The sequence below is a fragment of the Peromyscus leucopus genome, chromosome 20, assembly GCF_004664715.2.
Source record: "Peromyscus leucopus breed LL Stock chromosome 20, UCI_PerLeu_2.1, whole genome shotgun sequence".
Lineage (NCBI taxonomy): Eukaryota > Metazoa > Chordata > Mammalia > Rodentia > Cricetidae > Peromyscus > Peromyscus leucopus.
The window spans coordinates 23,417,040-23,433,796 of NC_051080.1; the positions used below are offsets into that span (position 1 = coordinate 23,417,040).

The 16,757-nt window shown below is 41.9% G+C and overlaps 1 protein-coding gene across 1 annotated transcript in view; it reads right to left on the reverse strand.

Annotated features, from left to right (window-relative positions):
- The window catches only part of Kcnq3 (potassium voltage-gated channel subfamily Q member 3), a 294,855-nt gene that overhangs the window by 24,011 nt on the left and 254,087 nt on the right, over positions 1 to 16,757 (reverse strand). The window contains exons 5-9 of the mRNA XM_028876019.2: positions 15,381 to 15,536; positions 13,937 to 14,047; positions 11,251 to 11,346; positions 9,733 to 9,827; positions 5,876 to 5,902 (exon numbers count right to left, since the gene is read on the reverse strand). Of these exons, the coding sequence (XP_028731852.1) occupies positions 5,876 to 5,902; positions 9,733 to 9,827; positions 11,251 to 11,346; positions 13,937 to 14,047; positions 15,381 to 15,536 (485 nt within the window). The remainder of the gene's footprint in view (positions 1 to 5,875; positions 5,903 to 9,732; positions 9,828 to 11,250; positions 11,347 to 13,936; positions 14,048 to 15,380; positions 15,537 to 16,757) is intronic.

Below are 16,757 nucleotides of genomic sequence, written 5' to 3' on the forward strand. Positions count from 1 at the left end.
CAAATACCCAGGGAAACAAGAGACACCAAAGACTAATGTAGAGCTTCTCCATCACTGGCCACAGTTTCTGAGTAGAGGAAAAGGGTCTTATCCAGATGATTGCAACAGAAGTTTGAATTGTTTTCCCCTCCAAATAAGTTGAAGACCTAAACTATGCCTTGGAGTGTGACTTTTACAGATGTAACCAAGCTAAAGTCATACTAGAATAGGGCAGACCCTTGATCCAATGAGTAGTATTTTTATAATAAAAGGAGGGATTTGACATAGATATACTCAGAAAGAAAAAGGCCATTTGAAGGTAGAGGCATGGATTGGAATGATGGCAAACTAAGGATTGCCAATGACCACCAGGAGGAGACAAGGGCATCCTCAAAAGTCTTTGAAGGGAGCATAGTCCAGGTGACATCTTAATGTCAGACTTCCAGCCTCTTGAACCTCTTGAACCATGGTAAATTTCAGTTGTTTTAAATCATCCAGTCATTCAGTTCATGGTAATTTGTTATGGCTAGCTGAGGACACTAATATTATCTATCAATGGTAGTTGAATGGCTGAATAATATAGCCTTCAGACTTGTGGAACCAGGAGAGCTGTGCCAATTCTTCTGTCTTAAGGAATGAGGAGATCGTGGGGGGAGATGCTATGTGAGGTATGTTTAGGGAGGAACTTCCTTTTTCACATTTTCACAGACATAAAAATGGGGTTCCCATACTCTTTGAAGAACACAGAAGAATACACTAGCTGTCAGTGAGTCTGTTAACATGGGAGAAGGGAAGTCACCCACTTGGATTGTAAGTGTGAATGGATATTGTCCAACATTGCTTGATGGAGTAGGTGGCATTTTATAATCAGTATCCACATGTGGTCTTTCTCCAGCTTTCCTTGTATCATGGTGTCACAAAGGCCATGTCACACACACACCCCTGCTGTGGTGGATGGGACAGTGTCTAGTCTATCCTGATGTTGCTCTCAAAGCCAGACTTGGTGGGGAGTATTATGAAATGTCAAGCCCTGGGCCAGCACTGCAAATAAAATCTATTTTTTGATTCCTCTCCAACACCTATGTAACCAACCTAATCATAACCCAGTGTAAAAGGTGTGTTATAAATAGCCATGATATCCCAATTATTTATTAGGGAAAATAGAGGCAAAGCCTTTACAACATGCCAGGGATCACTCAGGATATACAACTTTGGCCCAAACTTCATTTCAGCATCTCTATTATTCTGCAGCTTGGGCCAGTGTTGTAGGTCTGGACAGCAGGAGAAAATACTAATTGTATGGGGTCATACTCAAACCTCTTGTTTTGTACTGAGTAGCAATTTTCTCATCAGTAAAATTAGGGGATTGGGTTAACTGCTTATCAAAATTCCTTGTCCCCCTTCACAATCACTGATTCTAGGGTCTGGAAGGACTTTATTGCCAACAGCACGCATGACTGTGAGATGAATTTCATGTGGTGATGTCAGAGGGAGAGATAAAGAATGAATGGCAGCCCTGGGCTCCATGTTCTTCTTTTGCACAGTGGGTTCTGGCTCCGTGTCTTTTCTGGCCTCTCTAGCCTCCTCTTCTGGCAAGGACTTCAGCTCTTTGAGCCAAGACAGGGTAGAGGAAAGAAAACAAGCAAAGAGACACCTGCGGTGACCAAGGAAGCCACTGCAAGGATTAGCACTGTGCTTGGGACCAGGACCTTTGGACCCAGACTGGCTGGATCCAAGCCCTTCTGTGTGTCTTTCTATTTACAGATACTGTGCAAAGTTCTTATCTCTTTGAATCTCAGTTATTATGTATAAAATGTGGATTCAAAATAGTATTTAGATCATAGGGTGGCTGTGAGGTTTGATGTACACAGAGACAGACCTGGCAGACAATATTCACTCTTTGTAAGTTACTGTCATTACTTTAAATCCTTTGATCCAAAGAATAATTTGCTAAATGAGAAAGACATAATCACAAGGCAAGAGAAAAGGAAGGTGTCTGGGATGACGTTTTCGGCTCTTCAAAGACAAATACACATTCTGAAGTGTGTTATTCAGAGTCAATTGTTTGAAAATACAACTTGAACAATTGGGTTCAAGCAAGCAGTTGTCAACACAGATATCTGTTTTTAGACTTTAAAAATCCTAGTTTCCATCACAAAGACACCCTAATTACCAGCAGGATGCTTGATGCCTATATACTGAATACTTACAACTGATGGTGAAATTGGTGTCCAGAACATGAAATCCTACTCTATCCCAACACTCTGTATAATACATGAGGTTTACTATGGCTTAATGTTGATGTTCCTTGGTGCAATATTATTACTAAGACTGTGAAATTAATGGATGGACTTTATGACTATCACAAACAACAGCTGTTTTTGTCTACTTGCTGTTGCATTTACCATTCATGTAAGGAGGAAGTACCTAATTACACTCAGGAACTTATTAGCCTCTATTATTCTCTCACTTCACTCAAGTGAATGCAATGGAGTTTGTTACTCACAGTACTTATTTCACTCTAACATGTAGAAGATACCACAAGGGTTGGCCAGCATTAGTCTCTATTCCTTAAGGAAAGAAACTGTCTGAGGCATGAATATATGACCAAATTGGGTCGATATGTAGGGTCCTCTGTGTTTTTCAAACTGCTGGCTCATGAATATTAATTCTACAGAGGAAAGAAGAAAATGTATTTTATTTTGGGTTTACTAGCATACACAGATTAATCAATACATGGAAAGTCAGCTATGAGAGTGAACTCATCATGGAATGAATAGAGATAAAAGATGAAATAGAAAAATCCAGAAAGTCTCAATCCTTGCTCCCAGGGGCTTCTGACTCTTTTAATCGATACATCAGCTATTACATTTATTTTATAAGGTAAAGTAGTGTAAATTGACTTCATGATATTTGTATAATATAGACTTTGTCCATTCATTCATCCACCCACTATACATCCATTCATCCATTCACCATTCATCCATCCCCCATCCATCTATCTACCCATTGGTCCATTAACTTATCCATTTTCCATCCACTTACTCATCCATCTACCCATACTCTATCTACCCACTTTCACTGTGTATGTACACAAAACTAACCAGGTTTTCAGGTTAGGTTTAGGTGCCTCAGAGGTATCCAGTCTACCAGATAAAGCAGCTGAGAGACAAGTATATCAGGTAATCATCAGTACTGTGAAGGACACATAAGCAGGATCAAAGGGAAAGAGACTGATGAGGCAAGAGTGAAGAGTCAGAAAAAGTCACTTTTGGCGGGGGACATCAGGCAGAATCCCAAGAGAAGTAGGCAAGAGAGCCATATGAAGTCATACATGAAGAGATTTTTTTTTTTGGTTTTTCTGTGTAGGGTTTCTCTGTGTAGTTTTGCACCTTTCCTGGAACTCACTTGGTAGCCCAGGCTGGCCTCGAACTCACAAAGATCTGCCTGGCTCTGCCTCCTGAGTGCTGGGATTAAAAGCGTGCGCCACCACCGCCCGGATTCATGAAGAGATTTTGGCTGAAGGAGACTGCTCTAAGACAAGATCATATGTGTGCTGGGTTAAATGAGCTCACTTTGTACTCATGAACACTGAGGGCATTAATTACCCACATTTTAGGAGATTCCTCCCTAACAGAGTGGAAGGAGGATGAAACCCCTACTCTGGCTATTTCTGTGTTGATGGCATTGTAAGTGAGCATTTTAGATCAACTCTTTGAAAGTGGCATGGAGATAAAGTTGGTTATTATTTATACACTCAGCAAATATTTATGGGGTACATTTATATTTCAGGCATAAATTTAGCTTCAATACTAATGTGTGTGCATGTATTTGTAACATAATGTATATATGCATTCATATATGCTTTATTAAAAAGTTTTGAATCCTAACCAAGGTCATCACAATGGATATACTCAAACCAGGTGAGAAGAGATGGGAGGAGCCAACTGCTTCCATTTATATAAGATTGTACAGCATGGCATATCAAGTGTTCATCTCCCTGTGAGCCTATCTTTTTGTTTTGGTTAATCACAGGATCATACACACCAAGAAAGAAGTGCACCATTATCAGAGCCAACTGTTCAGTCAACTATATAAATTCAGCTGGGCTTATGTTCCACAAGCAAGTCCACATGAACCAAAACAGTTAAGAAAGTCCTAAGTAAACAATTATGTTGTAAGCAAGCAAGAACTTGAGTTCCCACAAATAAGCTCACTATCTGACTAAATGATTCCATTTTCTTACACTCAAGACTGCATCTGGATCTGGAAAGAAACAGGAAACATAACTGTTTCCTCGTGTTGTCGAACAAACAAAACTGTGGGCTGTGTGTTCTAGGAGGAGGCAATAAGATGAGCTTCAGATTCCACTCTGACTATATGGAGATAATAAGGTGAGACTGGAATGTTTGTTGATTGGCAGCCTATTGAAGAAGCTAATCATAAGGTAGCCAATGAAGAGGAGCAAGTTTTCATTTAAAGCACCTGCTTCTTGTTGAGTATTCTGTTGTCACCTTGTTCCCTTCTTTCTTAGGGGAAGGAACTGAGTTCATCCTTCCTCAAGATCTCTAGGCTGTGTACTTTTACTTGCTCCTATCATCTCCCTCACCAATCTGTCAGCCCTACCTGACTACTGTCCAAATACTGGATAAAGAGGATTGAGCGGCTTCTATAACCAGCTTTGATCTTCTCTGAGAAGGGAGAACCAGCAAATATCTAAGTCTAACCCTAAAAAAATCAGGGAATAGCTTTTCCTTTGCACCTTGGCAGAGTGGGGGGGAGGTTCTTAAAAAGGCACAAATATTTTGGGAGCCATATTTCAGAGAATCTCTTTTCCATACCCAGAGAAACACCACTAGAAAAGTTTCAAATGAACTTATTTGATCCTCAATTAAACCAGAAGCAGAAAATCCAATTTGGAATAATGTACAGTAGTCCCAACTATGGTTTCAGTTACCTACAGTTAACTATAGTTCAAAAATGCTACATGGAAAGTTCCAGAAAACACTTCATAAGTTTAAATCAAGTACTGCTCTGAGTAGTGTGTTGTCATCTCTTATCATCTCACTATTTTTTCAAAGTGAATCATCTTGCTTTATAACCTAGAACAGGGTCCAGATGTTGGGTACCTTCTACAGAGGGGTAAGAAGTTGAGAAAAGTAGCCATACACAACCCTGAGCTTCTTTTTGCCTCTGCAGCAGCCCACAATGCACATGGCTTATTGGAAAGCCTCATGGTTATAGGGATCTGTGTTTGCTTTCTAAAGTGCCATCTGTGATGTGAGCCCAAGAAGCAAATGAAGAAAAGTAAAATGGCAAACATTTTAAAAATATGTGCATTGATGTTTTGCCTTCATGTATGTCTGTGGGAAGGTGTCAGATCTTGGAGTTAATGATAGTTGCTAGCTGACCTTTGGGTTTTGGGAAATGAACACGGGTCCCCTGGAAGAGCAGTCAGTGCTCTTGACCACTGAGCCATCTCTCCAGCCCCAGTGGCAAATATTTTCACATTTAGATCTGACTTTGATTGGGTTTTGCTACCTAGTTCTTGTATCATTCTGGAGAACAGCTAAACTTTTTTGAGCCCCTGACTCCTTGTTCACAAAGGACAATAATTGGGCTTATCTCATGTGGTGATTGTAAGGATCAAGTGAGATAACCTGCTCAGAGCCTAGCTCTGAGGAGACAGACATTCACTACGTAGCTGTTGCTATAATTCATACTAAGTTGTCCTTCAATTCACATGAAAAGGTCAGAGGAATCAATGTTCGGCAACAGAGTGAGCACCAAAGACTAGCTTGTGACCAACATGGCTATCTAGCAGCTTCCACCATGTAGAACTGAACCCTCCCTGAAAACAACGGTGAAAGGAGGGACTTCATAATCAGAAATGTACCTGGCTGCTGCTTCCAGTTGTTCTTTCCTATAAAAGGGGGAGAAAAAGAAAAAAAAAAGTAAATAGCATGACGTGGTTGCATCTTGCCCCAAAGTTTGCTTCAATGATTCACTTGGAAGGTAGATCAGGGCAGTTGAAATAAAGAAACATTCTAGAACAAGCTGGTGGGTGTGGAAGGGAACCAAAGCATGAGGCAGGCTTTGCCATGTGCCCCAAGCCCCTGCTGCCACCATTTGGTCCTGTGTTCCTAAGTTTATCTTAACTGCTCATTCATCAAGAAAATGGGTGAGGGCCTACTCAACCTCAGGATTCACAGCTCGATGCAGAAGGTTTGTTTTGTGGCAGAGACAGATCAGGAAATCAGGACTGCCATTGAGGTTGCTGTACTCCAATCCCGCTCTGCCATCATGGCCAACAGGGTTACCACCATGTATGTTGACTGGATAGTAAATTGTTTCATGTCTCTTCTCTTATCACATATTATTTTAAGCGCTATTTATGGATTTGTCAATTAAGCCTTATAACAACTCTAAGAAGTAAATACTATCATCATACCATTTTTCTGTTGAGAAAGCCGAGGGACAAAGAAGTTAAATAAATTGCCTAAGGTCTCAGACACAAAGCAGTAGAGCTCAGATCCCAACCCAGGCACTGTGTCTCCAGGGCATGCCCTGTAGTGATGGGACTAGCTGAACATGCTGGCCACATATTCACTATTCTGAGCCTTTGCACAGCTCTGCCTAGAATTCTCTACCCATTTGCTCTACTTGGAGCATTCTTGTTCATCCATCAATTGCCCCAGGCTGGACCTCAATCCAGACAGGGTGTTCTAGCTCTGGGGTCACCCACAGTGGATTTCTCTGGCTATAATTTCAGAGCTCAGTAGCTTTCTTTCCCCTTTCGTTTTAATCAGCTTTCATACATCTCACCAGTGCAGACTTCATAACCTTCCATGAATCAGATATCAAGACAGATACTGTCATACACTTACTCAGTTTCACCCTTATGATACCAACCCCTTCAGAAATGAGCAATGTTTAGATATATCACCCTTGACCTGTGGAATGCAGGTGAGGATGCATCAGAGTATCACATACTTCTCTCTAAAATAGCTGTTTCTTCCCAGATACACAATGGAAGATCAAAAGCTTTGGGCAGAAGAACTGGGTTCCAATCTTTTTTTCCAGCATGTACTTGCTGGATCAAATCAGGTATCATTCTCAGTGTTCTGACGTTTCACTTACAAAAATGGTCACAAGGGATGGAGAAAGAGAGGATCAGGAGAAACCACAAATCAAGACAAGATTCCTTTCTGACATAACAAAATTGTTCTGGAGTTAGTGTGTTGAACGATGCTGAACTTCAAGAATATATTCAGACTTACCACACTGTTCTACCCTCTTATAGGTAGTAATATGTATCTCAATACATATTAAACAATAAAATTATTGTTTAAAAAGTATATAAAAGGAAAAAAATCCTTTGGGAAGCAGGTGGGGACACATTAGCGTACCTGCTTTTCCTCTGTTACTAGCATATGGTGTGGGTTGGCATTCAGGGACATTCTTTTCCCAAAGGACTGTCTCGTTTCAGAGTGGTTGCTAAGTGAGTTTCTCTAGTGACTTTGTACTTTTGTCCTTGAAAAACAAAACAAGAAAGAAATGTTCCCTCTTAGTCTAAAAGCCATTCCCACATCACAGCAGCTGTCTGCAGCACAATGTAGCCCTCAAGTGTCTGACAGCCAGGACAATGTTGTATTTATAATAAATCAACCAAAAAGAATAGGCCCATTGCCAAGGCCTTGGGATGCACAGCTAATAAAAATCATCTTGGCTCTACATTCGGTCTGGGTCCACATGTTCTTGGTTCTGAGTCCAAGGTCATTCTGTTTTCTTAAAGGGAGAGATACTGGCCCATTCTAGGAAGGCTCTGATTTATGCTATCCCAGCCCCTAATCAATAATAGCAGTAAGAGAGTTCTAGAAACACAATTAGCAACATCCGAGCAAGTAAGTTTAATTAAGTTAGAAGATACAGTGAGTAACCCAAACTTAGTCCTTTATTTAATTATTCATCTATTGCCTCTTACCTCTTCCACAAGTCATCAGTCCCCCTTATCTTTCTCAGAGCCTCTCTCTCTTCTCCTGTCTTAGTGCTTCTACCTTGGCTCCTACCATCAGACTTTCCTGAGAAGTGAAAGCCCAGTGAAGGTGAGGTAGGAAAGGTTTTCTGGGACTGGGCTTGCAATTCTCCAAGGTCATGGTCAGGCTCCATATTTCCATGTTAGTTATGATCAATGATTGTAAAGTTTTTAAATTAAGCAATGAGTCCATAAATCCAGAACCCTTCTATTTCCTTAAATCTTTTTAAATTGATTGATTGATGTGTGTGTGTGTGTGTGTGTGTGTGTGTGTGTGTGTGTGTGTGTGTGCATGCGCATGTACTTGGAGGAGTCAGTTCTTTCCTTCTACATGGGTATTAAACTTAGGTCATTAGGCTTAGTGGTAAGTGCCTTTAGCCACTGAGCCATCTTGTTGGCCAAATTTCCTTAAATCCTTAGCATAATGTAGCGGTGAGTATACAAGGATAAATGGAGGCAGTATTCATAAGTGAGCCACAGATTATCTACTGAGTGTGTGGGAGAGCTGGGTAGGTGTGGAGAGAGCTGCTTACCTACTGTTGTGTTGTATTATGGTTCACTGAAATGGCAGGTACTTGTTTGTGGTCCTTGTACTTGTGAACATGCTTCAGTAAACATAGTTCAGAGCAGACTCTACCCCAGCAATGACCTCACTTTGCCTCTACCTTTTCTCCTAAGTCAAGGGTTCTAGAATTTTAACATGTGTCTATATCCAGAACTCTAGGCTCAAGACCACAGCATCAAAACACTAAAAAAGGAAGAGTCTACTTTAGAATCCAGGCAGTCAGAAAAGCCTGGGCTTCAGAAAACTATCAAAATGTCCAAGAATTCTGAGTCCTAGGTCACTGATTGGTAAGTAGAACTTAGTATCACCAACAATTCATCTTGCTACTCAGTGTTCACCATGAACCATTATGATAAAATGAAACGATGACTCCTGGTCAAGATGGATTTACCACCACATTTCTATCATAATTTCTGAAGGTGTATGTTGGCTTTATACGTTCAAAACAATGTCTCTAACTCTAACATACCCCTGCATTAGTGAACACCGACTTATCTCAAAGGACCCATTAGCATTAAATGAAACACAGATATTTGGAAAGCAGTGGATATCACTGCATGTTAAGTTCCTTTCTCTTCTCCTTATGCTAGCCATGGGAAGAGGCTACCGACCCCCATGGGCATTTAGTTCAATTTTCCAACTCTGAGAACATGAAACACAATTCATGGATTTCCAATGAACTCCTTGGTCATTCTTGCCCTTCTTCCCTTTGTTGAAATGGTCAGTGAATTCAGGCTATGACCAGGTGAATAAATAATCAGTCTGCTGGGATAGCTGACTATACTGGCCTCACTTTCCTCTGTCCTCGGATTCTGTTCATACAGCCATTTCCCAGTGTCATTCTGTTTACCTTTAGTTGCTCACTGGAGCATATTTTAAGATTCATGTTACATAGAGGGCTTTGAGAACTAGTGATGTCTGGCTTTACTTCTGAGGATTTAGACTTAATTAGGCCAAGTATGTCTGAATACCAAGGTTCTGCTGTTTTGTTTGCTTAATTTCCCAGTGATGTTAATATGTGGTCCATATTGGGGACCATTCCCTATTGCCTTGGTAGACACTCTCTAGCAAACCATGAGATCATGACACAAAGAATAGACTGTGGTAAAGAAGGTCAAACATACTCTGAGCACTCAGACAAGTGACTACTTGCCTGAAGAATGGGAAAGAGACAACTGATTCATAAAATCTCCAGGTTGCCACCAGGTCAATCCTATTGGGGTTGGTAGCATAATATCTCCAGGCAGCCTGAGGAGGAAAAAAGAGGAAACAGAATGATGTGGGTATCGCATGAAATGTTCACACAACATCCTATGACATTCAAACAACCTTTAAGCTCTCGACTCTTAAGAATTTGAATGTCCATCTAGTGAGAACTCAGAGAAGCAGAGGCTCTTGCCTTCTAATAGCTTCTTTGGAGAAAAAACTTGACCATTTTAAAGCTATATAAGTGCTGTTGTGAGCTGAGACATGGAGCGACAAAATGGGATAGAGAGAAGATAATAGAAAATCCCTGAAAGAAATGGTGACTATTCTTTCCAGTGAGTTCCTTGGGACTGTTTGGTCAATTATATACGAAAATAAAGTCTTTGGTGCTACTTTGGAGTATAAGAGAGACTGGGATCTGGCTCTCATAGACTAAGATACTCTGATGGTTTGCAGCTTGAGGGCATAAAGGAACAAGTAGAGTTTGAATTTTGAGACTGGCATAGAAACCAGACTGTGTTGGATGCTACCATGCTATATCAGTACCACAGACCCACAGAAGTACCTACTGCCACTGGATACAAGCTCTGGGTGAATGGCAATGTCCTCAACACTCAGGAAGGCATAGTAGGGACACACTAATTTCCTATTTACTATGTCCCCTGCTCTCAACAGCCCATACAATCATGATACAGACTCCCTGTGATTCCTAAGCGGGAGCAGTTACTCCTGTTTTAGCCCTCTTATTACTCTGTCTACAGTTGGGAGAAGTAACCATGATGGACCCTTTTGAGGGTCAGGACAAACTGGTGAAGTATCCAATATTTTGTACACTTTTGCTCTCTCTCTCTCTCTCTCTCTCTCTCTCTCTCTCTCTCTCTCTCTCTCTCTCTCCCTATCTCTATCTATCTATCTATCTATCTATCTATCTATCTATCTATCTATCTATCTATCTATCTCTTTCTCTTTCTCTCCTCATGCGCTCTCTACTGCTGACAAACAGGAGGTGATCACAACACTCCTTGTAACTCACTAAGTACCTGGTTTTTGGTCAGCTGTCTCTTTTTAGTGGGTCACTGGACCAATCCTATGATGGGAAGAAGAATGAAAAGGAGGCTAAGAAAAGTCACAGGCCTAAGCCAAATTCTTCACTCCAAGATTATCAGAAAAAAAAAAAAAAAAGATCAAATGGTTTCACCCATGAGTACTTGAATAGCTTAGAATTTGGGTGGAAAATGGTAAGGCTTTCAACACACATAGATTGGGTAGGCAACCATGATGATGTCTGTAACCACCCACAAAGGAGCAAATGCCAGCTAGTCCTCTCCTGCCTAGGGATGGGCTTTTGTTCTTTCTCTTTGTCTCTGTCTCTCTCTTTCATACACACGCACATACACTTACTCACTCACTCACTCACTCACTCACACTCCTGGACCCATTCTAGTTCACCCCCAAGCATACAGACCTGGATAAGCTCAGCGGCTGGCTTCCTTCTCTTCTCAAAGTGCTTCTGACGGTGCTGTTCCTGTACCTTGAGCGCCAGTCCTGAGCCAAGGATGCCCTGCAAGGAGACATCAAACCTGGGTCAGCTGCCCTGGGCTTTGCACTGCACTCAGCATCCCAGCCTCATTTCTGGGGTAGCAGAGAACGTGTGGTTCAATGACACTCTGGAGCCCAGGTTGGCATTTGAATGTGAAATGTCACCCACAGGTTCATGTGATTGAACCCTTGGCCCTTATCTGATGGTCCTTTAGGAAGGTTGTGGAACCTCAAGGAGCCTTATTGGAGGAATTAAGTCACTGCAGGTGGGTCTAGGTGTTTGTGGTGATATTTTATTTGTGCTGAAATGTGGCGATATTTTATTTGTGTGTTAACAAATAAAGTTTGCCTGGAGATCAGAGGTCATAAACAAAAGTCATGCAGTGGTGGCACATGCCCTTAATCCAGTCGCATGGCAGGCAGTCTCTGTTGTTCAAGAACACAGCCAAGTGTGGTGACACATGCCTTTAATCCCAGTACCAACCATAAAGACCTGGAGGTCTGTATAGACAGGCAGTGATGAGGAAGTGAGGTGGCTGGGTTAAGAGCCAATGAGAAGGCAGAACAGCAAGACGATAAAGGTACAGGTTAGACAGGAAGAAGCTGGTTCTCTTGGGAAGCTACAGCAACATGGTGAGCTAAGATAGTTGGTGGCTATCACTCTGATCTCTACAGCTTTCACTCCTGTATTTGGCTCTGTGTTTTTTATTTAATAAGACTGTTTAGAAATTTGTCTACAGGTGTTCTGTAGCCTGGCCCTATGGCTTGTCCACTCTGCTTCCTGACTCTACATGTGATGTGACCTTGCTTCCTCCTCCTGCCACCACGCCTTTCTGGCCACTATGTACTGTATCCTCTTAAACTGTAAGCCAAAAAGAAATCTTCCTCTACTCACCAGGCATTTTGGTCATAGCAACAAGATGAGGTTTTTGCAGTGGCAATACTAGATGGAGGACAGAAGGGAGGAAACCTTCTTTTTTTCCTCCTAGAGTAGAGTCTGGTTAAGTGAAACTAGCCTGAAGCCAAAAATGTCTGGCTTCCAATCTGATAGCCACAGACCAGCTGTGAGACCCTGTGCAAGGCTCTTATCTGTGCTCTATCTTCTATAAGGTCACTGGATCATAGTACTTACCTCACAATGATCTCAGGAAAAACCTAGATGATAAATAGGAATTGTTCCAGAAAGGGATGCCACATAGAATAGATACCCTGCATATGATAATTGAATTTTAAAATATTTTAGCTGCTTGAATTGCCCCTTGGGACATGTACTATCGGCAGAATGTCCAAGAATTGAATCTACTTTGATTTCCAGGTCAGAGACCCATGTGGACTAAGTAGACAGACTTAGTGGATAGATACATTTAATACGAAAGAGAATTAGAGGTGGTACCACATCCAGCCCATCGTTTGCCATTTTCACGGATGAGCAAACAGGTTTAAGATCGTAGTAAAAGTCCAGTAGCTGATGAAAATACATATAAGTTTGCTAGTAATGGAGAAAGAAATTCTCTAGTAAAGGAATGGGGACGGAGTAGCAGCAGAGGGGTTGTGGTTTAAGAATGCTCTCTTTAAGCTGCGTAACTAGGAGCCAGGCTTTAGAACTGGCCAGGCTTGGGCTTCCTGGGTCCACATCCCAGGAATGTTTACTAACCTTTAAATTGAGCCTCGGTTTTTAACTCATATTATTGGCAGGAAGACCAAATGAGATGATGCAGGTAAAACATTTGGCATGATTTGGAAACACACTGATTCCAGTGTGAGCGAGCCTTCTATTTTTACTCTCATTATACCTCCTTTTGGGGATCTTTCAACATGTCAAGAACTACTCTTGAGAGAAACAAAAAACATTCAAAAATTTAAGGCAGCAAGTGTCAGACCAAAGAAAGGAAATTCAGACGTGAAATACCTGTTTTTTGAAAGGTTTGGGGCATCAACAGATGAAGACAGAACCTTTGGCCCCAAAGGTTTGAGGGCAGGCAGAGATGGAAACCTGTAAACCCACATGGAGTCAGAATGGGAGGGGTCTACTGTCGCTGACTGAAGATGGCAGTACTGGGTCTTTAGAAAACAATGGGGCATGGGGCTGCTTGCCGGTGGTGGTGCATGCCTTTAATCCCAGCACTCGGGAGGCAGAGCCAGGTCGATCTCTGTGAGTTCAAGGCTAGCCTGGTCTACAGAGTGAGATCCAGGACAGGCACCAAAACTACACAGAGAAACCCTGTCTCAAAAAAACAAACAGAAAGAAAGAGAGAGAGAGAAAGAGAGAGAGAGAGAGAAAGAAAGAAAGAAAGAAAGGAAGGAAGGAAGGAAGGAAGGAAGGAAGGAAGGAAGAAAGAAAGAAAGAAAGAAAGAAAGAAAGAAAGAAAGAAAGAAAGAAAGAAAGAAAGAAAGAAAGAAAGAAAGGGGGCATTCGAAGATCACTCCTGGTGGTGCAAGGAAGCAACACAAGCCACTGTAGGGGAGGGGTGAGATACACCATGCCTGAGGTAACAGCTGGTAAAATCCAGGATGTGGATCGAAGGCTACAAAAAGATGAAATTTGAGGCCAGGGATGTGAGCTGGATCTAGGCAGTAAAGGGAACTTCCTGCCACACACTGGAAGAACTTACTGCTGGAAGGGCAAAAAAGGAGACACCGATTAAGGAGAAGGTGGCAGCAATCAGACGTCCTTCCCAGGTTTTAGGTGTCTTGTCTCCATAGCCGATGGTGGCCAGTGTTATCTGAAAAGGAGAAGAGTGCAAAGTGGGTTTCCCCAGGTAGGGGACATCTGTGACAGTCAACTGAGCTCTGTCTCAGCCTGTCTGCCTGCTCAGGTGCTGTTCGTTCTCTCTCTTTCCCTCTCTCTCTCTCTCTCTCTCTCTCTCTCTCTCTCTCTCTCCCTCTCTCTCTCTCTCTCTTTCTCTCTCTCTGTATATACAGTTGCTCCCCTATACTCATTGATTCCACATCTTTGGATTTAACCAACTATGCTTCAAATTTTTTAATAAATTTCACATATTTTGAAAATTTTGAATTTGAAATATTTGAATAAAAAACAAAGGGTAATTTTACAATGAAAATGATACAAATAAGAACTATAGCACACCAACTATTTGCACAGTATTGACATGTCATTAGGCACTAAAAGTAATTTAGAGATGATTTAAATACATAGGAGGATGTGTGTGGCTCATATACAAATGCTACAATGTTTTCTAGAAGGGACAAGCATCTATATATTTTGACATCTTCAGAGAAGTGGGAAAAAATTGAAATCAATTTCCTGTTTACACCAAGGAGTGACTGTAATTGTGAATGTGTGGATTTATGTACAGCCATGTTACAAATTGTATTTGTGAGTGTATTTGTATATATCATCACATGTACATGTCTCTCTGTCCATGTGTCTGTCCTGAGTAGTAGATTCCAGTGTGTGTTTATGTGTTTATTGAGACACAGTTCACAACACCAAGGCCTCTGCAGCCATCTGCCTGCCTTCCAACCTCAAGTGTCTTAAATGAATTATTAAACTAACCTAACTTCTATGGCTCTTGTCTCCTGTTTCTTGCCTAAGTTTTCTCACTTTTTCAAAAAAGACTAACAATAGGTATTTGGGCTCAAAGTACATTAGTAAGTACTGACAACTTAGCATAGTGATGTAGAGCAAATATGATTTCAGTAAGTGCCTGATTTAGCACCTTTGTGTGACTGTGCACTTCTCTATGTGCCTTCGGCTCTGTGTGTCATGCATATATCTGGTACTGTGTTTGGGTACCGTGGCTTGGCTGATGACTGCCCATGACTAACGAGGCCAGGTCCCAGGAAACCATGCAAATAGACTGTTCTGAGCTCTAGTTTCCTCAAGCTCTATACAAAACTGTTCTAGGTACCTTCTTCATCAGTGGAAACTTCTTGTTTCCTCTCTGTAGATCTGATGGTGGAAGTCGTCCACCTTTGGATGCAGAATGAAGCTGACTGAGTGTGCCGATGCTCTGCCTTTCACCTCCCTATGTATCTCTCAGTCAAGTTGCCATACAACCTCCCCAGGGTTGCCTTTCAACAAAGGTGACTCACCAGGCCCCACCACAGGGCATCTGCGTAGGTCTCAAACTCCTCTTTCATCTCCTCTCCTTGTGCGTCCACCTCTGGCACATCCTTCTCCACCAGGTAGACAAGAAATGAAGAAAGGATGAGTGTCAGGAAGCCGATGTACCAGGCAGTGATGAGTTCCTGGAACAGCAAACAGCAGAGGGAATTGGTGGGAAGTCCTCAGATGGAAGCTTGAGCTAGGCAGTCTGGAATTGGAGTCCATGTTTACCAGCTTTCTTTTCTGAGTCTTATCCCTCATCAGTGAAAAACAGGACCAAGATTATGAACATTTCCATCAACTACTAGAATGTTGTAGGAGAAGAGGAAAACTCCATTCTAGGTGACCTGATGTCACAACCCAGGAGGCTTCATGGGAAGGTGAGTGATCAGGAGAAATTGGTTATTGTCAGAGATCAGCTCAGAGTTTGGGAGACTTCATGTGTTACAGAACTGCACCCAGCAGGGCAAAAGCTCAACTCCATGTGCAGATTAGTGGCAAAATGCAGGTAATATGACCCAGAAGACAAAGTCATGGCCAGGGACACATTCCTGCCAACATTTCACTGTATGATCCAAGGGAGAACTACACTTTCTTTTCTCTGTGTAAGATCCTAATTTTCAAAATTAATAAAGAAAAAACAAACAAACAAACAAACAAAAACTAGGTCAATCGAGTCCTGTAGGTGTTCTGGATTCCAACGGTGGAATTCAGACAAACTATTATTATGTTAAATGATCTTGCATATCAGAATATATGAAAAGGAAAACATAAGAGACATATGAGACCTGTGATTTCATGGATACTGTCACACAATAAGATGTAAACAAGGACAAGTGTTAAAAGGAAGCACGATTGTAAGGAGCATAGAGGGGTGGCAAAGACAAGCCCATCCCTGGACTTTCAAAAGCCCTGGATGGATGGAGACGATGATCTCTAGGAGGTCTTTGTTGCTTTAAGTCCTCTGAGGTTCTCACATCAAGGTTTAGCATGGTGGAGCAGATGAGTCACAACAACGGGCGGACATGATCTGGATGTAAAGTTTGTGTTCTTGCTGAGGCATCTCAGAGAGATGTCATTGGCACAGCTGTCCTTCCTGGGGTGGTCCACTGCCAGCCTGCTGCCTTTAGACAGGAGAGTTTCACGGACAGGTTGCCTCTCTTATCACCTTGGCTCACAGAGTCCCTGCTGCCCATACTACCCTGTCTGCAGAGCCAGATGAAGAGCCCCCAGTCATCAACATTCACCCATAACCTTCATTATATTTTCCAGGATCATTTTATCCCACTAGAGACTGTTGTGAACTGAATGGGAACTACCCTTTGTAGTAGGCTTATGTCTGGAACACTTCCTTCCCGGCTGGT